Raw genomic sequence first — 27037 nt, forward strand, 5'->3', positions numbered from 1 at the left:
CCTCAGTGAATATCCCGTAGCATGATGAGTGACAACTGTCTACGTGAATTTGGGCACTCCCTTACGCGTGTACGAACGCTACAGGGGCGTTCCCGAGAGAGGGCTATGTCGAGGTGTTATAAGGCCGAACGTGGACGTTGGAAATCGTTCTTGTCTGAGCGCCGAGCTAGGCAGTTCTCGACGGGACAAGAAGTCTCGACCGTTGAAGCAAGGTTGGGATTTGCTAGCCCCCTAGGTTAGAGGTTAAGATCGCGTCGGAGGTTTAGGGTACAGCGCCGTACCGGGCAACTAGACGGATCTTGCAGCGAGACAGAGTCCCAACCGTCGTTTCTCGAGCAGTTTGTGTACGCTCCGAGGATAGGAGAGTTAGACGAAGTTGAGGAGCTCGAGTGATTTGTGCGCACTCGGAGCTAGCGTCTAGCGGAACTTTGAAGTTTTGCTTTCTATTACTCATGTACCCAGTTTTCCTACTGTAAATAGCTGTATATAAATTCTTCGTTTCACTTAATCAACCCCAACGCCTCTAGTTCGTCAATTCGACCGCCGTCTCCAAGAACTTCAACACCGCCTCCCTGCCAGCCTCCTGTCAAATCAACCGGAGCCCGGGCGATTGGGTTCCGGATCGACACCGGACTTCGGGGAAACGAACAACAACCACCTTTACTCACACCCTTTAGGAGTTTTAGAAAATATCCCAGATAGTTAGCTATGCACTTCGTAATTTGTACGAAGGCTAATACCAAGCCGGTAAAAAAATTCGTTCTTAATTCACGGATATCTTTTTACTCCTGGCCCTCTCCAACAACTGAAGTGTTTTCCCGTTCAGTAATTTCAACCTCGGAAGTAGTTATTACGGCCATCAGCCTTTTACAAACCTCCTCGCCCCTGTTAACGAGACTACTCACAAATAAATTAGGTGTCCAAAGCTTTTCTTGTGACACTTGCGGTGTTTTCTTCCCGCATACAAATCGTGGGTGCTTGCATAGCATATACATAAGTGGCACGACTATGGAACGCAACATGTCTTTTACGAACGGAAATTTCGGCATCCAAAGTATTAGGAAGCTATTCACCTATAAATAAATGTTTGTCATGTCACACCACATCATTTATTCCTTATTACAAGATAGATATGAAGAAAAAAGCTGCAACCAACAAGGCTATCTTAGCAGTTCACTAGAAGGCGGAGTTAAACGTATTTTTGTTAAAATGCAGTTGTGTATGCATTTAGTCTCAGAAATATCAAAAGAAACGTTCACCAGCCAGCGTATGTTCGCCATGCTTTGTCATCACCGTAACCCCTGTTGGTCTCGGAAGGGAGGAAATACAACTGAATAGTATAATAAAAGGTGAGTTCGGGCTACAAGAGTGTAGATTTGTTAAATGTTGTTTGTAGTGTTTACCGGCTGCCACTTAATTCTAAGGACAATCTAGCACTTGGGGTTCAAAATTCACGGAAGCGCTTAGACGTCTCTCACTAAGCGCTTGAATTTGGTAACTCGTAAATATTTAGGCCAATGAGTGTCACAAAACACCAGTCCTTGAACTTCGAGGCGATAAATCGATAGTACACGTAAGTACGCCGAAGACGGCTCCTTTAAACAGGCAACTTTCAGATTCCTTTATGGGCTCTCATTTTTAACGGCTTGATGCGAGGCTCGTGTTTTCATCACCATGTCTCATAGGACGTAAGCTCGCTGCCGACTTCGCGGTGCATGTTGCCCAAAGGCCTTACCAGTTTTGCTAATGCTTTCCCGCAAGACACGTAAGCATGCGGAGGTGCAAACTTTACAGTTAGCCGCACTACTTTATCACCGGTATCACAGTCCACGAACCCCACCAGGCGACCGCTCGGCTGCTGATTGCCTCTACAGTATAAAGCCTTAAATATCCCGTACAGTATGAAGGCGGCGGCGTCACGGTGTTGGTAGCGTTATTGAAAGATTGCCATAAAGATCTCACAATCCACTGTCAAGTACGTGCCGCATGCGGGGAATGTGGCAGGGTTAACATAGGTACAGAGGAGAAGAAGAACGGCATGTGACTTGACGCCCTTAGAGCCTCAATACACCACTCCAGGCCGGCGCCGGCTGCGGCTTCTCCGACCGAGCTTCGCACTTCCACCGATGTCTCGCGAAGCGACGCAGAAGTTACCAGAGGCCCCAGGCGACACACCAACACCGCACCACTTCCGGCGTTGCAACCCCTTCTCCTTTAAGAAGGCTCAAGGCCCCTACAGTCACCTTATTCTAGGAACCCCATTCTGCTCATCTCGGCATCCACGAAGAACCCGGCGGCCACACTACCGGCTCACACATCTTTACTTATGAAGAAAGTTTACCCCAGAACATTTTTCCGGCGTGACTACACTCCCTTGGCAGTGGTACGTGTGAGACCTCGGAATTTTTTCTGCCCAAATGTTTTGCCTTGAGCAGAAACAATTAGGTACAAGGGGGTAATGTTCTTGGAAGTATATTGTATGTTTTTTCGCTGTGCCCTAGAAGTGTTCCTACAATCGCTAATGACGCATTCGAGCAGTAAACGCATAATTGACAATGTACTACCAAACAAGTCACCACCTTCTCGGTTCCATTGAATGTTCCATTGTTCGCTGAATTCGTACGTCCAGTACTGTCCCTACACACCGCACTTCGATATCAAGGTAAGAAACATGCTACACGCAAACACTCCATAATTCGGCCTTCAAATGGGACCCAACGCACTCCGATTTCACGAACGTTCGAACAAATGAAAGTGCAGAATTGTAACAGTAGAGTCCCACTGGGAAGCAGTGCAGATGTCAGCAATATCAGGCTTGCAAAATTCTGAAATTGCGGTCTGCCGTTTATTCCTGAATGTGAGCGCCAGCCCTCTTTGTCTAACGAGCAAATGTAGATCAAGGCTTTCTAGTTAGTCATCATACTCATAACTGAAGAAGAGGCCGTAGACGTTCCCCGGGGCACAGCCTTCCAAGCATGCGGCCGTAGAGGTGCTGCGTCCTCCTTTCTGTCGTCACAAGTAAGGTTCAAGTTCTGCACTTGTGACCTGAGAAATCACTCGTTTTCAGGTCAATGAAATCTGCAAAGGTGACGTCTTGCAAAATATCCGCCATGCGTGTTATAGATTTCTTATACCCAATTCCGTCAGCGCTCTCTGTTTCTGGCTCCGTTTTGTAGGGGACGCAGCCACGCGGGAAGGCACAGTGTGCGTTTCTCTTGCTGTGTGTCAGCCGCCAAGCCATCTTCTCGATGGCGTGTAGTTGGGATCATCTGTGGCGAAACCTACTGGGGTTCGAATTCAGGGACGTTTTTGTACGTTGACTGATATGACGCTAGGCGGAACGGAGTCGCACAGTCCGAATTACTCATACATCTCAATCACTGAAGTTTGATATTAACGAGCTTTCACAGCAGTTGAACCCGGGGGGGTGGGGGGCGTGCCTGCTGTTTGCAGGAGTTATTTTTAGCAGGGAAACGAAAAAGGCGCTGTGACTGAGCAGCGCCGATTGAATCGTAGTGGAGAGAGAGAGAGAGAGAGAGAGAGAGAGAGAGAGAGAGAGAAACCACTTTATGCTCAGGGATCAGGTGAGGGGGGGGGGGGAGGGGGGGAGGCGTGGTCCACAGGGCCGGCGTGAAAGGCAGGGCCCGAGTGGTCACCAGTTCTTGACTCGATGCCTTCGGGTCGCGCAGCACCTGCTCCCAGAGGGAGGGGGAAGGAAGGGGGGAAAGGGGTCTGCTGAGCCCTCGCACAAAGAATGATAATGCGTGTCGAGGGCACCGCAGGCAAGGCATGTTGGGGAGTCAAAAAGGTGTGGGTGGGTGTGAATGAGCTGAGTGCAGAAGGGGGAAGGTGTGAGTGTGGAGGACGCGTTCGTGGTGGAAGACGACCGAATCTGAAATGCCTGTAGCGCGACACACCAACGCTGCTTGGTTCTGAGCCGCAACTGAGATTTTTTTCGTGATATCCCGGCATCCTTTTCAACTGTGACTAACAGGGCTCACACTCTGGGTCAGAAAGACGCTGCCTACCAATGCTCTATCTTGGTAGAGCGACAATATTTCCTTGTGTGACCTTGAATGTCAGCTTTCACACTCCTAGAAGATGCGAATTTAGAAGATCAGCACGTAGTCGTCCCGATCTCAAAACCCGCATAATTTACGGCCCATAATGAAAAGGCCATCGCCATGTTTTTTCCCGCCTTTTCAATTATATAGAAATACAAACTCAGCCAACTTACCATTGTGCTGTATTTACGGTGCACTGGAAATCATTTTCTTCCGATGGTTCTATAAGCGGCCATTAGAAACTGAGGTGGCAGGAAGAGCGCCCTGGCAGATAGCGTTTATATAACGTCTTTGTTCGAGTTAAGTGTAATTACTCTCAAGCTATGCATAGAACCAGCGACGTTCAAAAGCGCAGGAAAACTTTCCATGCAAGCATGAAGCACACACCTGCTTCATCGAACTTCGCGGCAGTGGAATATTCGCGAAGAAGTCCGACAAGCTCAAAAATATGCTACAGCTCAACGGTATATAAGCTGTCGAAGCAAGTGGGTAGTTTGATGACAGGTTTCTGACCCCACAGCCAACAAAACGTTTTCTGACAGGTCCCCCAACAGGAATCCGGGGAGCCGCCTTTTTCGCTGCATGAGCCTGTTAGCCTGAGTGACCGTGAGCCTGAGTGAAGCTCACGAATTAAAAGAAGGTTACTTAAAACGTAAGGGCCGTGTGATCTCTTTATGCAGGCCAGCGCAATTTTTTTTGTCAAATCCCGCTATGTCGAACATTTAGGAATTTAATGTACAAAAAAAACGTAGTAGAATCAGGGAATTTCGGAATCTCAATTTGGCAAACCTCGTGGTCCCAGTACGCTGCCACTCGATATAATAAGGTGGACACAATCCCTTCTCATGTTACTTTTCGTTACAGCCTTACCCAGAACGATTCATAAGACTCCTGTCTAACTCTTGAATGGAAGATAGGCAACCACGATGCCGAGCGCCATTGCCCCATGTTGCGCACGAAAGCTTCAACGGAGTCATCTGTCGTACTTCTACGTTGTGAGGAGGCTTTCCTGCTCGTTTGTGGACCTTTCATGAACCAGTATCTCGTGTAGCCACGTGACTACTATTTTCGGCGCTGCAGACGCCGCGTAGCTTCTTTCAAACGGAGTTGGGATTTCAAAAGCATTCTGATAACGCGGCCTGAACGGCAATTTCCTGCCTTAGTATTATACAGCCTAGAAATCTTAACGCTGCACTCGCCAAATTGTCTGTGAGGGTGTTACCAAAAGTGACTCGAACAAAACGTCACGACGCATCCGGTCACCGGTTGTCCATGTGATTCGTTTTAATCTATACTAGGCACAATAAACGTTTTTTTCGTTTTGTTCACCCTTGAACATTGTAAATGGGTCTAGGCATCATCAAGGGAAAATAAATGGTTAGAAGCTTATTCAGTTGACTGTTTGTTTTGTCCCTAACACCTGACAGCAGCGCACAGACAGTCATACCGCCGTGACAGTGCGGCGTCCGCTACTTGTCGCAGGAGGGGAGTTGCGCCTGGCAACATGTGATAAGAAACTGGTGCAACGCCCTCGTCACTTCCCTAGATTATTGCGTCATAATACCCTATGCTAGCTATGCGACTGCATCTCTATTGAATTGAAAGAGTTCCTATACACTGACAAAATGTCGTGGCATTGGATTGTGTAAAGGGAAACAGCGTACGTCGATTCGACTGGCTGGAACGTGCCGATCTTTTACTCTGATAGCTTTATTTGGGCTCACATTCAGTTTTTTCTGTGGGTGCACTAGCCGTCCGCATCAGCCGTGCTCATCGAGAAATGCCGGAAATACGACATCGATGCCAACCGGAAGCTACGACTGAAGCAGACAGACGCGAGGGCTCGCCTGAGTCTGTAATAGAGTGCAGCGCCAACTGGTGTCCAAAACGAAGGACACCAGTACCACTGCAGAGACAAAATAAAAGATATGCGATTGCAATAAGTGCGCGCCTGCTCAGTGAATTTCGCTATCTGTCCCGTTAGAGGTAGCATGCCCAGAAGGCATGGTCGTAAACCGTAACCGCAATCGACGCCATCACACTAAAGCGCATCTGTCCCCAGAACTGATACTGGCAGCAGCATTGGTTCACTTAAGTAGACATATTGGTCATAAAACTTAAATCAAGCCCTCAAAAACGAAGAAAGGCTTTTCATATGAGTGTAGATGAACTAAGATGTGTCCTAATAAAAATTATATCCAGTATGTGGCGGATAAATACAACAATTCTCAAATTAATCTTGAAATTATCCGCAGCTGGGTCCTAACGCATGCATTTTGGGGCAAACAATGAGTGGTCAAGTTTAAAAATCACCCTAAAAATAGTCGAGCCTTTCACCCGAGGGAACCGTCACGTAATAATCATCGGCATGGCCCCACAGAGAAGAAGCAGAGCGGATCTCGCAATCGTCACAATCGCTCTGATTAATTGGTCTACACAACCAAAACCAAATCATGGAAAAAGCAAGAGCAAGAGAAGAAGAAACGATAACACCCATCCAGGTCCTGATCATGAGCTGAATATCGACAGGCTGATGCACTATAAATTCACTTGCTCTTAAGAAAACCAAACACTGTAGTCAGGGCAGCGTATAAAGCAACCCTCAATCCACCAGTTTCCAACTGGCGGACGCCTGCGGGGCAATGCTTCGAGGACGCCCTAGGCAGCGTCGAGAGACGGGGTGGCTCCGCGGAGCCTTTGCTCGTCCCTCCTGCAGGCGAACATTCAATAGTCTTTTCTCTCTCTCTCTCTCCACCAGTTTCCATGGCCACCGAAAAGGTCCTCAAACCTGGTGTTTATTTCACCTCTAAAAAATTCACAGAAGACACTCATTTAGGGCGAAGGGAACGGCCGCGAAAACTGCAATCGGGATGGGTAACTGCAATCGGGAGGCATTGGGTTTTTGGTTGTGCAATTTAGATAATTGTATTTTGATTGACAATGTCCGCCACTAAACTTGATGTTATTTTTTTCCGTTTTTTTCTTCTTCTTCTTTTCTCCTTTCCTTATTTGCGTTGCTTTTCGTTGCCTAATGTGTCACTTAGCTTATAATGATTACTCACCCCTATATATTGTATAATTGATTGCCATTCACTCGTTGCTTGTTCACTTTATCTAATTTATTGATTGTTGTAATGCATCGAGGGTCCCATTACAGTTTTTAACTTTGGGACCCTCGTCTGTATATTATTATTACTGTACTACTTTTTTGGAATGAATAATAAACTTAAACTCAAACTGAAACTGAAAAATATAGGGAGCCCATCGGAAGAGAAAAGAGTGGATGCCGTAAAGAACATTTCACTCAACCATTTACTCCCCATAAAAACTTTCCCATGCCGAAGTCTATGGATCAAAACATCCACAAGGAGACCCAACAAGCAAGGATCAAATTCCTTCGGAACAGAAAAAAACACCCCAAAAACGCGGTGTAAACTATCGCCGCGATGTAAAAGACCCTGCCAATCTTTCTAGATGCGACTGCCTTGTCCATGCAGCGTCGGCGTTGTTGCCGTCCGGCCCTTCCCCATTCTCCTCACCGCGCGAGCTGCGCTCTCCGCCACTCACCCCCTCTCCTCTCCGATGCCCCTCTCTCGTCCACACCCCTCCCTCTACACTATAAGAAAAATACTAGTTAGCGGCGCCTGGTTTCGATCCCACGACCCTGTGGGCGGAATGCGAGGTACATGGTGCTCTTCCTACCGCGCCACAAAACCGAGACAGAATGAAATGCTACGAACGCGCCCTATATCCTTGATTCATTCAAACTACGTCAAGAAGCTACTGATACAACGCATGATGGGGCAATGATTAACACTTGCAATAAAAGAAAAGAAGCTCCCACTTACAGCAACAATGATGGAGTAAAGCTCGTTGTGACAGCGAAGCCCCAAACCACTTAGAGAGATTGAGCAAGATTGGTCAAAAAACATAATAATAATCATAAAACATAATATACATACGCGTTCCTGACACGTTTCAGGCGATTTCAGAATCAATCCAACGGAAACACCAAGTGAACCCCACGATGCGTCGCATCTACACAGGGTTCCCCTAGCGAGAAGGTGGGCGCAATTTTTTTTCATGCATGATCTTTCGACACAGAAAGAGAAAAAAAATTTCTGAGAAATTCCGAGAATTATCTACTAATGCGTAGCATTCTTACGCCGCTTGTCTGGGGTGTGAGTTTTCGCAGCGAAATTTTTTGTTTTCTCTAAATCCTCTCCGACAAATTATCTCCACTTATGTTGTTATAACCATTGGAAGTGGAATATTCGAAAATCTGCATTATTGTAGAAATGCACAACGTTATACGGTTGTCCATTTTCTGTAATTGCTTATTATTTTTCTTATTTTTTAGTTTCTCAAAAACTTGTTCCCGCAATTATATACATTTTCGCTGTTATTATAAATACTTTTGGAAATTTTGCGAAATCTTCATTATTGTGGAAATGCAGGGTGTTAGATGCCTCGCCATTTTCCGTAATTATTTTATATTTCTCTCGTCTTTTTTGTTTTTCTAAATTTCGTTCCACCAATCACCTCCATTAAAAATATTAACATGATTACATTTGGAAATTTCGAGAAATCTGCATTATTGTGGCAATGTAGGGCGTTACACATTACGCCAGTTTCCCTAATTATTTTATATTGTTTTTACTTTAGAGTTTTTCAAGGTTTTGTCCCATTAGTTAGCTCGATAAACGTTATTGCAACGATTACATTTAAAGAATTCATGAAATCTGCAGTATTGTGCAAATGCAGGGCGTCGCACGGTTCCCCAGTTTGCGTAATTATTTTATATTATACATATATTTATTTTTGTAAATTTTGTCGGAACAATTACTTCCGTTACAGTTTATTAGAACGATTACATTTGTAAATTCCGCGAAATCTGCATTTTTGTGGAAAACCAGAGCACTAGACGATTCGGGCTGTTTGGAAACTCGCCAAAAAATGCTAAGCATTAAAAGCGGACATTGAAGCGATGCCCTTCGTATGAGCGCAACTATCAAATACGGGCAAAAACATCATTAGAGACTCACAGAAAAGCAATACCACTGCTGTCTGCAGGCAGAGTACCTAAACGCTTCAGAAACATTCCCCCGTCCACAATGAAATAAGTTCCATCACATCGACACCCGTACACGGCAGCCTGGAAGACAGCGACGGAGCCGACCAAGAAGCACGTGCTCCGTGAGATCACGACTGCACACTCCCCTATGAAAAACGTCTCTTTATTCCGCGGCTAGGAAAACGATAATTACTCTTTTAACAAGGGATCTCAACGCAGAAGATAAGCAAACCCTGGCGAGAAGAAAATAACACATGTATCTAAATTTACTTGGGCGAAGGGGTTGTGTGCCAAACATCACACATTTAAAACTGCGGTTATTTCGTGGAAACATGCGCCCTCTTCCACGCAATTTTGCCATGTCCAAGGGCACGCTCATGAGAGAAGAGCTCAAACACCGCATCTTCCACTTCTGTCGAGGCATGGGGGGGGGGGGCAGCTTTGACAAGCGTGTTACATTAAAATAAGCCTGAGCAGATTTAGGAAGCAAGGAAAGTATCTGCTCCATCAAGTTCTCTGGACTTCATTTACACCCTTGAGCTCCCTACAGTCCATTTGCACCTCCTCTCCGAGCCCTATTTCTTACTCAACAAACGTCTTATCTCTCTCTTGCGCTCTCTCTCTCTCTGTTTTTCTATATCTCACTCTATGTCCCTCTTAAAAAACAAGACGTTCAGGCGGGCCACGATATTATACCAGAAACACTTTGAAACACTGACACTGTCGCGTTTCCTCTAACATGAACCAACACCCCGAACATCCAACCTTTCGCGCAAACATCTTAAGAAACACAAACGTAAATTGCCTTCCTCTTTTCAGTGTCACTGCAATTGAAATAATTCCGGCTAGTCTTTCCGTATTCGCTGACCTTCAGTGTTTGTAACACCCAAATGGCAAATGCAGTAAATCCGTTTTAAAGCGCTCGTAAAATCGAAGGGACGCAATCGCGTTTTACTTCGTAAGACCCAGACGTGCATGTTATGTGCAACTTTTTATCCAAGGGAGTTTTCATAACTACCTTTCCCGTTAGGTGACGCATGACAGAACAGCAGTCGACCCGAAATTGTTTTTTTTTAAGTAAAACCAGACGCATTGGGTCCACGCCCATTCCTTATGTATCATTCCTTTGCGCTGTGCACGAAGAACATCAAGAACATCGAAGAACGTCAAACATGACTTAAAAGAGTTCAAGAAGGGACATCAGCTTCCGTGGTTACAAAACGTTGCATTTCGGAAGAAACAGAAAAGACCAAGATATCGCTTAAGTTAAAGTAAGAAGATTAGAGAAGTGACAAACGTGTTGGAGGCAAAAGATCCTTCCAGCAATCACTCGTCACGTCGTAACGCGGCGGCAAAGACGTCGTTAAATTGACGGCGCAACCAAGAAGCGGCCAGTTACACGCACGCGGCTACATTCTTTTCGCTTGGGTTAAATTTTCTTCTTTGCGGTTGCAAGGCGAGTACGCAGGTTGCAATGCTTGGGGGAGAGTCACTGCAGCAGTAAACAGTAAAACTGCGAGAAGGAAATACACTGAAATCAGTTGCATAATGGACACAGGAGTCACCCTCGGTGCTTAGGCTTTAAAAGCGTGTACTGCCGTGCAAACCGCCAGTCGCATCACTGAGTTCCTTCTAGTCTACCCGTGTGCCGTCGAAGCAGCAAAGTAGCGTCAAGACAGTCTCTTCACAGCGAAAAGCCAGTGGATTTTGGCGGGTACATTTTTTGTCCTAAAGGTGTACGTCAGCCCCACGTCGCAATGAAGTCCACCTGTGCCGCGTTTTTCCAGGTACGTCCAGTCACTTTTAGGTGTATCGTGGTTTTAATTTCACTGTAATCTAATGCTACGTTTCTAACAACTAAACTAGATGTAGTAAAAAAATATCTCCACGGCGGTGCACCTGCCATATTTATGACATACCCCTAGTTTCGAAGTGTTTTCCAGAAAAAAAATTGAGTGAAGTATCGCTTCTTACGTTTTCGTGCTACTAATCTTTTGGGAGACTTCCTAACTTCTTTGTCGTGTTTTGCGCTGTCAAAGCGCTGAGTAAAACACGATTTCAAAGTTTCTAATTCAACGAACGCGTTTCTGTTCAACTGCGTTGTCCACTCCACTTCTATTAACGAGTCTCACTTTTGTTATTTACCGTAAGAATGTAATGCAAAAGTAACGCATAGTGGTACAAAGCAATACAAAGAACTTTGTCGGGCAGCTTTTACAGTACCCTATTCCGGATTTCTTTCTACGAAGTTTCTAAGCATAATATGTAAACAACATTGACGATAAAAAACCTTTCAATGACTGTTATGGTAAGGCGCTGTCAAACGAATTCAAAAACACGCTCATGGTGACGGGTGAAAATAAAACAATTTTTGTAGCTGCAAGCGCGCTAACATCTCATGCAGGCTTTGTTGATCTGCATGGTACCTGCGGCTTTGGGCGGAGGCCGGTTCGGATTCGGCAGCAACTTCGGCGGCGGCCTCGGCGGTGGATTTGGCGGTGCATACGCGGGTGGATTCGGAGGTGGATACGGTGGTGGATTCGGAGGTGGATACGGGGGCGGCTTCGGGCCCTCCTACGCGGCAGCAACAAACAGGTTCGCACGCCAAGAACAATATTACGTAAGTGTCCCATTCCATTTTTTCTCGTCTGGACCAGCCCAAAATGAGAAGCTTATTTGCCCAGACATATAAAATTGTAGCAGCAAACACTCCCAAAATGTTCTTCTTAACTGCTAAGCACGCAATCAGAACAATTAGTGGACGGCAATACTAGCAGCTATTTGATTTAAGTTTGTTGCACCGGTAAAGCTAGGAGGCAATTTTGCGTAGAAAAGAACTGGCACAATAACTGCGAGAAACACTGGCGTGTGCCACTATCTCAACCATGTTGTTTCAAAACAACCACACAGAAAGAATCTTCGCAGAATTTTTATAGCACGCGTTTTACAGGATAGGCGCCAACAAATGACTTAAATATCTGTAAAAATACTCAATCCATTGCTCCATCCCCCATCGCAATCATTGTTTTATGCATCAAAGAAATTTGCCGTTCGCTTTGCGTGTTTTTTTTTGGCATAACCAATGTCTGGTAAGAGTGGTGACAGACCTCGAGGTCCTACGGCTGCCAACCAGTCGTGAGAGAGCGGAGAGCGCACGTCAGCTTAGGAAAATTGCCGCGTATCTGATCGCTTCGCTGCAAATGTCGCCGAAAGACAAGGGAAAGATGCATGAGCGTACGCAGCATGGGATTGGCATGGGACTGCTCGCGACGACGGTCGCACAGGACCGCATTAGGAGTCGTGAGCTAGTCGTACGAGCCTCCCGGCGAGCGACTGGAAAGCGGAATCAATCGCTCGTCGCATGCGACCACGCATGCACCCTTTGGTGCGGCCGCAGCCAATGAGAGCATGATGGGAGGCCGCGTGTCCCAACGACGTCACTGCGTAGGCTTCGTACAAGGCCCCCGAGGAGGTGCTAGTAGCGACTAATTAAGAAGGCCCGGAGAGGATCTCGGGCTTATTATTTTGTGTAACTGCACGCGGGACTGAAAGCTTAAGCGTGCGCGCTTTGTAGGTCAGTAATAAACACTTATCCGCGGGCCAATAGAGGAAGAACTGCGCACAGGTTACGGCAGGGAGCCAGAAACCATGCGACATATTGTAACGTATGTAACAATATTGTAACATTCTAATCAATGAGGAAGACCTCCAGCTTCCGAAGCCCTTGGCCTAATGTTACCGGAAAAGTGAATTGGACAGCAGTCGAGGCTAGTAAAACAAGGTCAGAATGTTGGTTGGAAAAGATCAGAGGAGATTCTAGGAAGACATGCGAAGAAACACGTAGGACAGGACCAGCACAAAAATTGCAAAAAGGTTTGTTTTCTTTCTTTTTCTTTTTTTTTGGTGGAGTGATGGTGCAGTGGTGTTACGTCTAAGGTTGCTGCGCAACGCCACTCCGTTACAAACGAGAAGCCGTTAAACATCAACATCATCATCATTATAATCATCATCACCATCATCATAACATCAGTATTTGGAGTGGCCAAGCGCGGTTCGTGTTCTCCGCCGATCACCCACTCCTGCGAAGGAAGGCGCTACCAGGGCGTGTCCCTACAGCACATTTTTTTCTGCCTCCTCTTTTTTACAGAAGCGGTCTGTATCGCTGTGTTAGATGGCTGATGGCTGCGCAAAGTTGGCGTGTCGAAAAGATTCAGTGAACAACCCAGAATTGCGGCAGAAGATGAGGATAAAGCGGCACGCGTTATGCCTAAACAGGGACAATGCCGGCACCACAGACCACACGTGTTGCGAGCGGCACCAACAGCATAGACGAGCGGAATCGTCGGTTCTAAACTTCCCCACACCGGTATACCGAACATATCAAATGCAGTGTATAACCTAAGAGCACTATTCATTTTCCCTTTACGTGGATTTAACGTTTCCTTTTCTCCAATTGGATTTCCCTTGCACATACCTAAATCTGCCGGGAAACGCCGAAATCGGGAGGCAACCATGGAGGCAACAGTGGGAAGGAGTGACGTCGAAGACGCGGCGCACGCGCGCAACAGAACATGTCTCAAATACACGCCTGTGGTTAGTCGCGGCAGCCATATTTGCGACCAGTCGTGCGTCGTGTCAGACCGCTCCGTCGTGCCTGGTTTCGCGCCATAGTGTTCAGCCGCCTCTGCCGCGTAACTGCCTCCCCTCGCTCCACCGCCCACCTCTTGCAATGCTCCTCTTCCGTCTTGCTACTCCCGCGACAAACACGGTAGATGTTTTGCTGAAGTCAATTCGATTTACCGCGTCCGCACTGCTGGAGGTCCTTTCGCTGAGAACTTTTTTTAAAGTTGCGCCTGTCGCTCAAGCCACGAGACCAAGGCTCGCCCGCAAGTCCTTCTTTTTTTTATGTTGTGGGTAAGATATTGTTGCGGACACGTTTCTTTCGCTTGGAATAAAAAAAATTGCGCCCACGTCTAGCCCTAATTCAAACTACATTGCCTACGCCAGTTATGCATTTATGTTTATCTGAAATATCATAAATGTCTTCTTTATTTGCAGATACTCAAAAAGCATGAGACATGCTTCCAGAACATGATGTTCGGAAACGTTGTGACTGTGTAAACTCTTCGTTCAAGAGAAGTTCTGATTCTAGGAGAGCGAAAGAATCGAGGGACACAAAGACAGAAAGGTCGACTAAAATTTTCGCGTTTAAGTAACCAGAAAAAAAAAAGAATATCGTCTTTAATGGAATTGGCATGGGGGCAGGGCAAGAGTGCGCCACCGCTCCGTCGATGTCGATAAACACGATGATGATGCCGCGTCGTCTGCTGCAGCGCAGAGGAGGAAGAAGGTCTAACGATAGTAGCTTCGGGAAATGCCAAACCAGTTACCAGACTAGCGGTTTCTCGTAGTACGGGCCCGCTTTTATGCTTTCTTTATACGCAGCCACCACAGCCGTACAGCTTCGGCTATGACAACGTAGATGAGTTCGGCACCAAGACGTACCACAAGGAGCAGGGAGACGCCAGCAACGCCAAGACCGGATCCTTCGGCTACACTGACGCCAGCGGCCTCTTCCGCCGCGTCAACTACGTCGCCGACGCCGGCGGATTCCGCGCCAAGATTGACACCAACGAACCGGGAACCCTGCCCGGAGCGAGCGCCGACGCCGTCTTCAACTCCAACCCTCGTCCGGCCGGTGCCGGTCGCTTTTCGTCTCCGTACACGGCTGCCTCCACCTACGGCGGATTCGGCTACGGCCGCCAGGGCCCCTGGGCCGGCTAAACAAAACCACCGTGTTCATCATTAAGGAGCTATCGCCTTGTACAAAAGTGCAAAGTTCGCTGTTTGGTTCTTCGGAAAAGGGGTTCGCGGCATGTGGCTTATGAATGTAAACAAAGAGTATCAAAAAAAAATCTCAAGTGTTTTTTTCTCCTTGGGCTTGTTCCTCGTCGACTGTACGTTTACTGACGTACGTTTAGCGGGAAATCTCACACACGAAACTTAACTTCTGTGTACTTGAGAAAGCACAATGATTGTGGTGTTAAAAAAGAACCGAAGCACAAAGCCGCGTTCAAACATCAGAAAACACATGTGAAGGCATTTATAAAAAATACGTTCGCTGTTTTGTTCTCTCCAAATAACCGTGAATAAAAGAAAGACATCAAGCGTAATACACACCGATTGCGTCAAAAAGTTAACAACATGGCCAAGTGCGTCCACAGGACGAAATTTTAGTACGGCTATTACTTGCAAAAAAATGGAAAGCGTTATGACTGCAGACAGACGGAAAACAATGTTACAAAATAAATAAATAACAACGTGAAAAGGGGGAGGCTTTCTGCACAAAAACATTCCGATGATTTTGTCCGTTTGTTTATTGGTGTGTTTTAAAACGTACAACTTAATAAGCTTGGTACAACACCTGCGAGGTTACATTATTTTCGGTAGTGTTTATTTATATACCTTCACAGTCAGGAGCTCTTGTCCGGCGGAACAGCTGCATTATGTTATTAAGTATTAGGATGTAAATATATCTTAATATAAATTGTAGGGAAGTTTCTCGAAAATGACAATGGGATAACATACCAAGGCAGCGAATTCAGAAAAGAGAGCGCCACCGCAAAGCAAGGGCGTTTCCATTTTAAGAAATTATGTGACTGTATTTAATATGACTGGCAATTAAGGACCTTTTAACTAATAGAATCCTTCTTGAGTAAGCGGCCGTGAAGTGCTGAGTGCACTTAAAGGTGGCATGAAGACGAAATACAAGCTGCGTTCATTAAAAAAACACGGATTTGTCCAGAATAAATTAGCGAGTTTTAGTTGACCATTGTTCACGGTCCGCACCGCTTTGATAGACAGAAGGAGCGCCATTGCGCATGCGTGGCGCACTTCGTCGCATACGGCATTGGCTCCAGTTGCGCTGAGGGGGCCGCCGGTACGGGAGCGGAACGCCGAAAACAATCAGCTAAAACTCTTTACCACTTTTGCCGGTAACTCCGAACAACTAACGGAGATTTTAATAAAACATGGCAAGCACTGGCGGCTCCACTGCCACTTTCCTGCAACTTTTCGCTGGCATGAAAGTTCGATTCGCTGCCGCCGACAGAAAGCGTCATCAAGAATCATGACTGGACGATGGCGGGGCGCCTCCTGATTCGCTGCATCGCATCACTTGAATGCTACCGTGCATACAACGCACTGATTATTATGTTTTTATTTGAGGGCCCCGGTACGTTAATCTTCCTATATCACGTCACGGTAGCGTGGAATTTGAAATTTTTGCAGCACTTCTTGCGTTTTTGATATTAAGACGTCTTTATGGCTGTAATGGAGCTTGCCGAGATTCTAAAAGGCAGCTGTTCTAAATTAACAATGTTATATTTTGTATTAATGACCTCTTTAGGGAATCTGGAATGACGCTGCTTAAAATCCCCTGGCTTATATTGCAGTGGAGTGGCGCCTACAAATGGCACAGTACTTACGGACCCGGAAGGGTGGTCGCCGCTGCTACACAAATGTGCGACAGAAGGTTGTACGACATAAATTTCGTGATAATGTGCCTCCTCGACTATTTATATGTACAGTTTCTTTGCACTGATTTAAGTTGGCGGAATAACGTGCCGAGAACGTGATTCATTTAATATTATGACGCTATTATAAATTCGATCAGTTTTCAAAATCATTCAGTGGACCCCATAGGCCTAATTTATCTCTCGAACGTGTAAAGAATAGCCGGCATAGCTCTTTTATAACAAGTTATATTGTTTTCATGAACTCAGAATGATTTGTGACTTTTGAAATTGGGACCGGGCCAAAACTCGTTGAAACGCGCCAAGCCAACTAAAAATGATGATTTTTTTTTGACAAGCTGTTGCCACACAAATTCATCTTGTAAACAAGGCGCTCGGAACAGTCTTACACAATTTGATGACCATTGATACCATCGATTTCATTGTTGACATGGCACTAAATCACGCACCGTGCTAGTTTGGGCGAACCAACTACCCAGCGACACGTAAACGTATATCCAAGAACACGCATGAACCTCAGCGTCCTTGAGACGAAGACCTTTCCCTATTCTAGTAATCGATACATTGCCTGCAATCTTTCATTATCCCGTATGCTGATTTTACAGCCGGAATCCTGCTTGACTAGTTAGGTGGCTGCGATCGCACCACACTACATTCGCAACTCTCTTCCATTATTCTCAGAAGCTATGGGGAAGACCATTGTGACCCCCTTCGACTTCCAATATCTCCGCCTGCTCGTGTTACGGGATGTCCAAGCGCCCTCAACTCCAGGTGTCTTTGACTGATTGCCCCTCACCATTGCTTTTAGTAATTGACGCCTTCGTTTTGTCACTCTTTTCAGAAATGTTAGAAGTAATACAATTTGTATATTTTGTAATATTCCACAGACCCACAGTCACTGTTGTTGCTTAGGGTTTTTTTTAACTACATTGCACATCACAGTTGCAAATCGGCTTCACAGGATACACGCAGAAAACCCGCCCATATGAACTCTCACTATTAACAAAGAAGTGTTTCGCACGTAAAATAATGCCACAAAATTTATATATAGCACCTAAGTAATTTGCCACTAGACTATGGAACTATAACCACACCCTTTAGGAGTTTTGGAAAATATACCGAATAGTTAGCTATGCGCTTAGTAATTTGTACGGAGGCTAATATCAAGCCGATAAAAATTCGTTCCTAATTCACGTATATCTTTGAACTCCTGGCCCTCTAAAACAACTGCAGGGTTTTGCCATTCAGTAATTTCAACCTTGGAAGTGGTTATTACCGCCATGTGCCGTTTACAAACCTCCTCTCCCCTGTTAACGAGAGTACTCACAATTAAATTAGGTGTCCAGAACTTTTCTTGTGACTCCTGTGGTGTTTTCGTCCTGCTTACAGATGCTGGGTGCTTGCAGAGAATATACATAAGTGGCACGACCATGGGACTCAACACGTCTTCTACGAACGGAAAGTTCCGTATCAAAAGTATTAGTAAGCTATCCATGTTTAAATGAATGTTTGTAATGTCACACCACATAATTTAGTCCTTATTACACAATAGATATGAAAGAGAAAGCTGCCACCAACACGGCTATCTCAGTAGATCACTAGTGGACGGAGTTAAACGGATTTTTGTTAAAATGTAGTTGGGTAGGCATTTATTGTCAGAAATATCAAAAACAATCTTCACCAGCCAGCGTATGTTTGTCATGCCTTGTCATCACCATTACCCCTGTTGGTCTAGGGAGGGAAGAGGGACATCGTAGAATACCAAAGAATGGAATAATAAAGGGCGAGTTTGGGCTACAAGAGTGTAGATTTCTTTAATGTTGTTTACAGTATCTACCGGATCTCACTTATTTCTAACGGCAATCTAGCTGGGGGGTTCAAAATTCAAGGAAGCGCTTAGAGGTCTCTCACTAAGCGCTGCAATACTGATAACCTCTAAATAATTGGGACAATGAGTGTTACAAAACGCATGTCCTTGAAATTCGATTAGGTAAGTCGATAGTACACGCAAGTACGCCAAGGACGGCTTCTCCTCACAGGCAACTTCCATATTTTTTTATAGGAGATAGCTGCGCTCTTTTATCACCAATATCACAGTTCACGAACCTCAGAAGGAGACGGCTCGGCTGGTGATTGTCTCTAAAGTTGAAAGCCTTAAATATCCCTTGCAGTATGAATGCTGCGGTGTCACTGCATTGGTAGCGTTATTGGAAGACCCTGATAAGGATGTCCCACAAATCCCCTGTCAAGTATGTGGCGCATGTTTTGAATGTGGCAGGGTTAACGTTGCTACAGCGGAGAAGAGGAAGGGCATGTGACTAGACGGCCCTTCACTCTAAACTTTTTTTCCACCCATATACTCCCTAGAGGTTCTTTTTCGCCTGTCCTCTAGTGATCCTCCTTGTAGGAGTTTTTTTACTACATGGAACAGGGAGGTTTTGTTTACCTCCTCAAAACAGGGTGTTTTTAGGTGATAGAAAGGAGGTAGTTAGGGAGTGTTAAGAAATGTTAGGGAGAATTTAAGGAGATCAAAATGGAGTATTCTTTACTTCCTCAAGGCGTTTTTAAGTGATGTTTATGGACTTTTTAGGCGGTTGAATAGGAGCCTATTATGGCTCCCTTGGGAAGTACTTATGTTATTTTAGGGGCGTTTTGAGGAGGTTCAAGGGAAGCATTTACTTCTTTTGCATGGAGTTTTACGTTTTGTAGGCCTCGCGAGGGAGTTTTTAGGAGGTTCAAGGGAAGCATATATTTCTTTTGAATGGAGTTTTGCAAAGTTGGGGCGGTTTTGTAGGCCTTCCAAAAGGAGTTTTTTCAAGGCCACAAGGGAGAGTTTCTAGTTCCCTGCGGGAGTACTGATTTCACACGGTTTTTCTCGGTTTCAGGTTTATTTCAAACGAACTTTCGCATACAAGTTTACATGGTACATGGTGTACACAAGGAGGCTCCGAAATAAAAACTTTGGGCGACCTCCTATAAGAAAGCAAAAATGGTAAATTGCTAAAAACACGCCAGTTAGGAATGGAAGAGAGCAATAGAATGCTAGTTGAACAAACCGTAGAATTAATATTACTACAAGAACTGGAAATACGCGAAAAACAAAGATAGGCGCAAACACAACCACATCGTAAGTGAAATCATTATATAATAATAGCGGGTCGGGAACGCGTCAGTACTTTTCAGAACTTATCAGAACGCATCAGCACTCAGTACAGAAAGTGAAAAAAATGGTTGCAGTGGTTTAAAACAACAAAAAAATTTCAGTTGGTGGTGAAATGAGCGATCTGTGTGTGCTAGTTGAACAAACTGTAGAAACAATATTACTACAAGAACTGGAAATACGCGAAAAACATATAGGCACAAACACAAAGGCATGGTAAGTGACATCATTATATAATACTAGAGAATTGAGAACGCGTGAGTACTTATCAGTGCGCATCAGTACTCAGTACACAAAGTGAAAAAAATGGTTGCAGTGGTTTACAACAACAAAAAATTTTTTCAATTGGTGGTGAAATGAGCGAGAGCTGTGTAACGATTTGATATTGAAAGGTAACGAGCATTTTGTAGATGGTAAAGGCACAAGAGATAAATGATGTAGGAGACAGACAGCAATGAGATGGCTATGGATAAATGAGTAATATAAAGAACGAGAAATATGCTGCGGAAAATACCAGTGCGTTTTGATAAAGACACAAATGCGCCAAGAAAAGTGACCCAGTCTGAGGGGTTATTTGCAAGGGTATAGAACAGAATGCGTGGTTTTGCGACAGCTTCTTCAGAGTGAGAAGAAAAAGCCATGTAATTCGTGTTTTTCCGATAATTTTAAGTTGATTCATTTGGCACCAGTTGCCAACATTATTTAGATAATTGTTTCAAGTTATATTAGTTGGTTAATATTATTGCTCACTAAAAGATAGCTGTATTATCAGCATACTGAAGGGCCCATCAAATATCCCCTGTTCAGTAAAAAAAAAGAAAACGTCAGAAACATAATACGAAATTCTTTAAACTACTATCCAATGATTACAGGATTGAAAACAAATAAAATATTGGTGAGGGATATTGATGCGATAAAAGTTAATTAGTTCTAAATCCTTCACACGTGGTTTGGTGCTGGCAAGGTCCAAAAAGGCATGTTCCGCAAACGTTAGAGCTCTGTGTGCCTTCTTGGGATATTGAATGTTGAAAACCCAGAACGATGCAAACAGACTACACAGTCCTCCCAGTAAAGATGATGCAGTCAAGACACTCTGGCCATCGATGCGGAGGCTAATTTCCCCGTTCGCGGAATGCAGGCAGGGAGTCAACGGACCATCTACCTGAAAAAGCAAAAAAGAAAAAAAATGACCCACATGTAAAATTCAAAACAGACACTATGGTTAAATGAACTTAATAATTCGGTACAGTAATAAAATTGTTATGCCAGGTTCCCTGCGAAGATTCAGTACTTAACTTAGGAATGCAAAGGCTTCATAAAACCAAGTGCCAGTACATTACCCATCGTGGCTTTTGCAGCAATAAAAAAGATATTACTTCCGCACAATATACTCGAGCACAACTTTAAATGACAGTGAAGTTAAAATGCAAGTCTCTCTAGGTTGATAGATTAGCTCACGGAGAACACTATGATACCCCTCTTACACCTGGCATTTTTTTTTAAATAAGGTTGAAACTAGCAAAAACACGTTTTCACCGGAAGGGCTTAAGTGGCCTGACGCGCACAACTTCTTTCTTAGCTGCCGCTGGATGGTGCTACTCGTCCATACTTGGGGTGGCAGTACCGCTTTCCAAGGGAGCATGCGAGCTACGCATGAGAAAATCGTTCGACGCCAAAACTTGCGGGGCCTCAAAAGGCAAATGTTTTTCTTCAGTGAAGCGTAAATACTGATCACAGGTCCAATGGAGAAACATTTTGCTTAGTGGTCTCGAACGGCAAATGACAGGGGAGTTTGGGGAAGCATGAGCGATTTGACCGGAACTGACCAAACTGCTTGGTACGTGGTAATGTTGTATTCAGTTGCTTGTATACTGCTATTAATCACCGCTGCTTCACTTGCTTCCGGTTTATCCTGATGCAAACAGCGACTGCAGTCGTGTTTGCGTCACGTTTGATGAGCAGTTGAACAGCGATTTCTCAGCACTTAAGGCATCTTGGCACTAAATCAATGCTGAAATGGCTATGCGGAGGTCCGACTTCCGTTTGAAATCAACTTGCTGGTTGTCTTCAATGACCCTTTAACAACAAGTTACCCTTATGCCTCATCACTGCAACCGATTGTTCCTCCGTGTGGTGCAAAGTGTGCTACTGTGAGTATTTTCAACGTGAAACGAACCGTTTCTGTGATTTGTAGGACTGATTCTGCTATTAATTACTGCAGTGACAACAAGCTATGAAAGAAAATCCCGCCATCTCCACGAAGTGAATGATGATGAGAGGGGCGAATCTAAAATGCTTATCAGCAGACAATGTGACGCATTAAGTGCAAGCTGCTTTCATAGTGTGTGCATTGACATTAGGATATGGCCCCCTGGCAGAATGATGCGCTGCGCGAGATTTTGCCGTACCTAAAAGGACAGGCAACTCATTTTTACGGAGTATAGGATCTGTAAAAGGGTTGCGAGTTGGGCGAGTTCGTAATTATGCATTGCGAAAAATAAACTGCGCGCAAATTAACGAGGACAAGAACACATGAAGACGGCACAAGCGCACACTCACAACTAGTTTATTCTTGCACAATTCAAAGCTTTACATGCCCAAGCGCCCAATTGCCGCGCCCCCAATGCGTCACAGTTCTCGGCGCACTCAGCCGAAAATACTAAAAAACCGTAACAACAAAACCACAAAACGAACTTTGAGGCGCAGGAAAGGCGAAAAATCAGCAAAGATAACCGCATCATACATGGATTAAGACCCCCCTCCCACCCCCAACACGCATTCCCAGAAGAAGCACCGAAATAGCGCTCAATGTGCGTCTAAATATGCGACTTCTCGATTAAGCAGGGCGATAGAGGGATGACTGATACATTCGGAACCAGCTTTTCTGATGTGGCTGGCTTCTACAATTTCTCGCGTTCGCTGGTTCTTATGTCGCAAAAGGATGGCTGTGCGCTCAAACACAGGGACACAATCCGGTCTCCATGCGCGGCAATGAGAAGATAAGTGGCTCAGGTCACGTTGAAAAATGAAAAAAAAAAATATACGGTACTTTTAGACGTCGTACGCTCGAGTTTGTGACAACGTACCCGTGTGCGGCTCTGTCCTGAAGTTCGGAGAAATGCAGGCGGGTTGTGTTATATTTCTCGTCTTGCATTACGCTTTCTTTTATATATTAGCGCCCTCTTTCCCGATCTCTCTACCTTCCTTCCCGCTTCCGTCTGACTGCGCTGATTTTCGCCAGCACGAAGTAACCGTCACGTTGCTTTGAAACGACGCCGCGCGCGACGAACGATTTTATCTCGAATGCCCTGTTACAGACCGGCCTACAAAAGAATGCGAACGCATACCCCAAAACCCACAAACAAGTAAAATAATACGAGTGTGCGCTTTTTTCTTTGCCCGTGCGTGTACGAGCTGTGAGCGGCACGGGTACCCGGGTACTTCGCTGTTAACCCTATCCAAACGTTTGACAAACGCATCGACTGATGAAAGACCACTTACCAACGAGCTGTCCACACCTGTCGCCGTATCCAAATGCTGTTTGCGGCCGTTCCTCGTGTGACATGGGCAAATGAAAATCTTTCCACCAAATGGCACTACTAGTCCTTCACAAATAAGAAAAAACGACGGCCCAAGGCGAGGCTTGAAGCTCCGGCCGCGCCGAGTCACCGGCCGCGCTGCGTTGATAGTTGTTTACATCCGGGCAGCCAGTCGTGCCGCCAGGGCAAGTTGAGTCGCTGCAGTCGGGTGCGTTGGCGCGCTGGCACGAGAATTTAAATCGTCTATGTATGCGCAAGCAAGCGAAGCAGATGAACATTGCAATTGTTTGCAACGGCGAGAACTGCATCTTCGTTAGCAGCAGAGTTTGACAACACCTATCGCCAAAATAAACAGATTGAGACAACACGGCCGCGCTCTCTGCCTGTGATCGCGCTGGTTGAAGCATCTATACGGGTATACGTACGGTATCGGTTTTGTAGCTGCGTGCAACCGTCGCGTCCTGCTTACTCGTTCTAATTAGCCTTAGGCCACGGTTGAAGTGCTGGTGCACGGAGACAACAGAAGACTAACATGGCGACCGCCCGCTTGAGATGATTACCTCAGATAGGGCGTTTATTGTGGACGTGGTAGTATACAAGGAACGGAACGCCATCTCACAAATGGTGTTAAGTCGTTCTAAATCCTCCCTTTTGCTACCCGGATGGGCAACGGTACTACCATGGAGGTTCTTCCACTTGTTTAGATCATGCCTAGGGAGTACATTTTTTGCTATAGGTACTTTTCAGGGCACATTACTTGATTAAAACTCCATTTCCGGCTAGTTTGCGTTTACAGTGTTGAGCCTCAATTCATCGCCCCCGCCCGGCTCTGGCTGCGGCTTCTCCGACCGAGCTTGGCATTCCCACCGATGCCGCACTCAGCAACGCAGGAGTCACCAGCGGCCCTAGGCGCCACACAAACGCCGCCCCACTTCCGGCGTTGCAACGACGTCTGCTTTAAGAAGGCTCAAGGCTCCTGCAGTCACCCTAATCCAGGAACCCCATTCTGCTCATCTCGGCGTCCAAGAAGAATCCGGCGGCCACACTACCGGCTGACACATCTTTACTTAGAAAGAAATTTTAGTCAAAAACATTTTTTACGGCGTGTCTACACTTCCTTGGTAGTGGTACAGAGGGCAACACCCTTGTCTATAACACAGGTTTCGTACTTATAGCCTTTTCTTGACTCGGCCGAAAAACATTTGGAGAAAACTATTGTGTCATTCTGAAGTTTTGACCATATATTTTGTCCTCTACGTTGTTTGTGACAAGTTTGAGTCCGCAGTTTTGAGAGGTAACTAGTTGAAGTTTAACTCAGTGTTATAGACAAGGGTGTTGTGCACTGTACGTGTGCAACCTCGGAACTTTCTCTGCCCAAATGTTTTGCTCTCAGCAGAGGCAATTTCAAGGGGAATAATAGTCTTGGAAATATATTGTATGTTTTTTCGCTATATCCTAGAAGTGTTCTTGCAGTCGGTACTGACGCCTTCTAGCAGTCAACGCACGATTGATAATGTACCACCATTAGAAGTCACCACCTTTTTTGTTTCATAAAATGTTCCATTCTTCGCTCAATTCGCTCGTCCAGTACTGTCCCTACACGTCTATACTACCGCGAGGTATGTCAGACCGCACTTTGATATTAAGGTAAGAAACATGCTGCCTACAAAACACTGAAAAATTCGGCCTGCAAATGGGACCCAACGCACGCCGATTTAACGAAAGTTCGAACAAATGAAAGTGCAGAATTTTAACAGTACAGTCCGGCTGGGAAGCAGTAGAGATGTCAGCAATTTCAGGCTTCCAATATTCTGAAATTGCAGTCTGCCGTTTATTCCTGAATGTGAGCACCAGCAATCTTTGCCTAACCAGCAAATCCACCGCAAGGCTTTCAGATATTCATCATACTCATAACTGAAGGAGAGGCGGTAGACATTCCACCCGGCCATGCCTTCCAATCATGCGGCCGTAGCGGTGCTGCGTCCTCCTTTTTGTCGTCACTAGTGAGGCTCAAGTCCTGTGCTTGTGACCTGAGTAATCACGTCCGCATCCGTCAGCGCACCACGCACCACTACACTCGTGTTCAGGTCAATGAACACCGCAAAGGTTACGTCTTCCAAAATATCCCCCATGGGTGCTATAGATTTATCTTACCCAATTCTGTCAGCGCTCTCCGTTATTCACTCCGTTTTGTAGGGGACGTGGCCTCGCGGGAAGGCATGGTGTGCGTTTGTCTTACTGTGTATCAGTCGCCAAGCCAAGTTCTCGATGGCGGATATTTCGAATCATCCGTGGCGAAATCTACTGTTGTTCGAATTCATGGACGTTTCTATACGTTGACTGATACTTGGCGGGACGAAGTCGCACAGTTCAAATTGCTCATACATTTCAATCATTGAATTTTGAATTAACGAGCTTTCACAGCACTTGCACCCAGCGGGGCCCGCCTGCTGTTTGCAGCAGTTGTTTTTAGCAGGGAAACGGAACGGTCACTGTGATTGAGCAGCGCCGATTGAATCGTGGTGGCAGACGACGTAATTTGAAATGCCTGTAGCGCCACACACCAACGCTGCTTGGTTGTGAGCCGCAACTATCAGTTTTTCTTGATACCACGGCTTTCTTTTCAAATGTGACTAACAGGGTTCAAACTCTGAGACAGAACGACGCTGCCTAGCAAGGCTCTTTCTTGGTAGAGCGACATTATTTCCTTCTGTGACCTTGCAAGTGAGGCTTCACACCCCTGGCAGATGCGAATTTACAAGATCGGGCGCGTAGTGATCCCGACCTCAAAACCCATATAACCCTTGGGTGAATTTACGGCCCATAATGAAAAAGCCATCGCCGTGCTTTTTCCCGCACTTTTCATTACGTAGAAATACCAACTCGGGCAACTTACCATTGTGCTGTATATACGGTGCATCGCAACGCTTTTTCTTATGACGGTTCTGTAAGCGGCTATTACAAATCGAAGTGGCAGGAAGAGTGCCCTGGCCGATAGCGTTTATATAACGCATTTCTTCGAGTTAAATCTAATAATTTCAAGCTATGCATGGAACCAGCGATGTTCGAAAGGGCAGGAAAACTTTCAATGCAAGCATGGAGCACACACCTGCTTCGTCGGCCTTCGCGGCAGTGGAATATTTGCGGAGAGGACCGACAAGCACAATAACATACTACAGCTGAGCGATATATAGGCTATAGAAGCAACTGGAAAGTTTGGTGAGAGGTCTCTCGCCACTTGCATCCTACAAAACTTTTGCTGACAGGTCCCGGCAAGAGGAATCCGGGACGCCGCATTTTTCGCCGCGTGAGTCAAGCTAGCCTGAGTAATCCTCAGCCTGAGTTGAGCTTACGCATTAGAAGAAGGTTACCTAAACGTAAAGGCCATTTGATCTTTTTCTGTTGGCTACCGCAATTTTTTTGTCAAATCCCGCCATGTCGAACGCTGAGGAATTGAATGTACAAAAAAAAATGTAGAGGAATCACGGAATTTCGGAATCTCAATAAGGCAAACCTCGTGGTCCCAGTACGCTGCCAATCGATATAATAAGGTGGACACAATCATTGCTTATGTTACTTTTCGGTACAGTCTTACCCAGAGCGAGAGAGAGAGAGAGAAACTTTATTTTGAGCTTTCTGAAATGGGAGTGGTTCACTAGTCCGGG

The 27037-nt window shown here is 45.6% G+C and overlaps 1 protein-coding gene across 1 annotated transcript; it reads left to right on the top strand.

Annotated features, from left to right (window-relative positions):
* Window positions 1–11550: 11550 nt before the first annotated feature.
* LOC144167220 (uncharacterized) lies at window positions 11551–15006 on the top strand. The gene is made up of 2 exons (XM_077696562.1): window positions 11551–11758; window positions 14584–15006. Exons 1-2 carry the CDS (start codon window positions 11558–11560, stop codon window positions 14920–14922), a joined length of 540 nt encoding a protein of 179 aa, XP_077552688.1. The 5' UTR covers window positions 11551–11557; the 3' UTR covers window positions 14923–15006.
* Window positions 15007–27037: the final 12031 nt, after the last annotated feature.

This window comes from Haemaphysalis longicornis, unplaced genomic scaffold (assembly GCF_048455015.1).
Source record: "Haemaphysalis longicornis isolate Haplotype H1 unplaced genomic scaffold, Haemaphysalis longicornis Haplotype H1 scaffold_2, whole genome shotgun sequence".
Classification (NCBI taxonomy): domain Eukaryota; kingdom Metazoa; phylum Arthropoda; class Arachnida; order Ixodida; family Ixodidae; genus Haemaphysalis; species Haemaphysalis longicornis.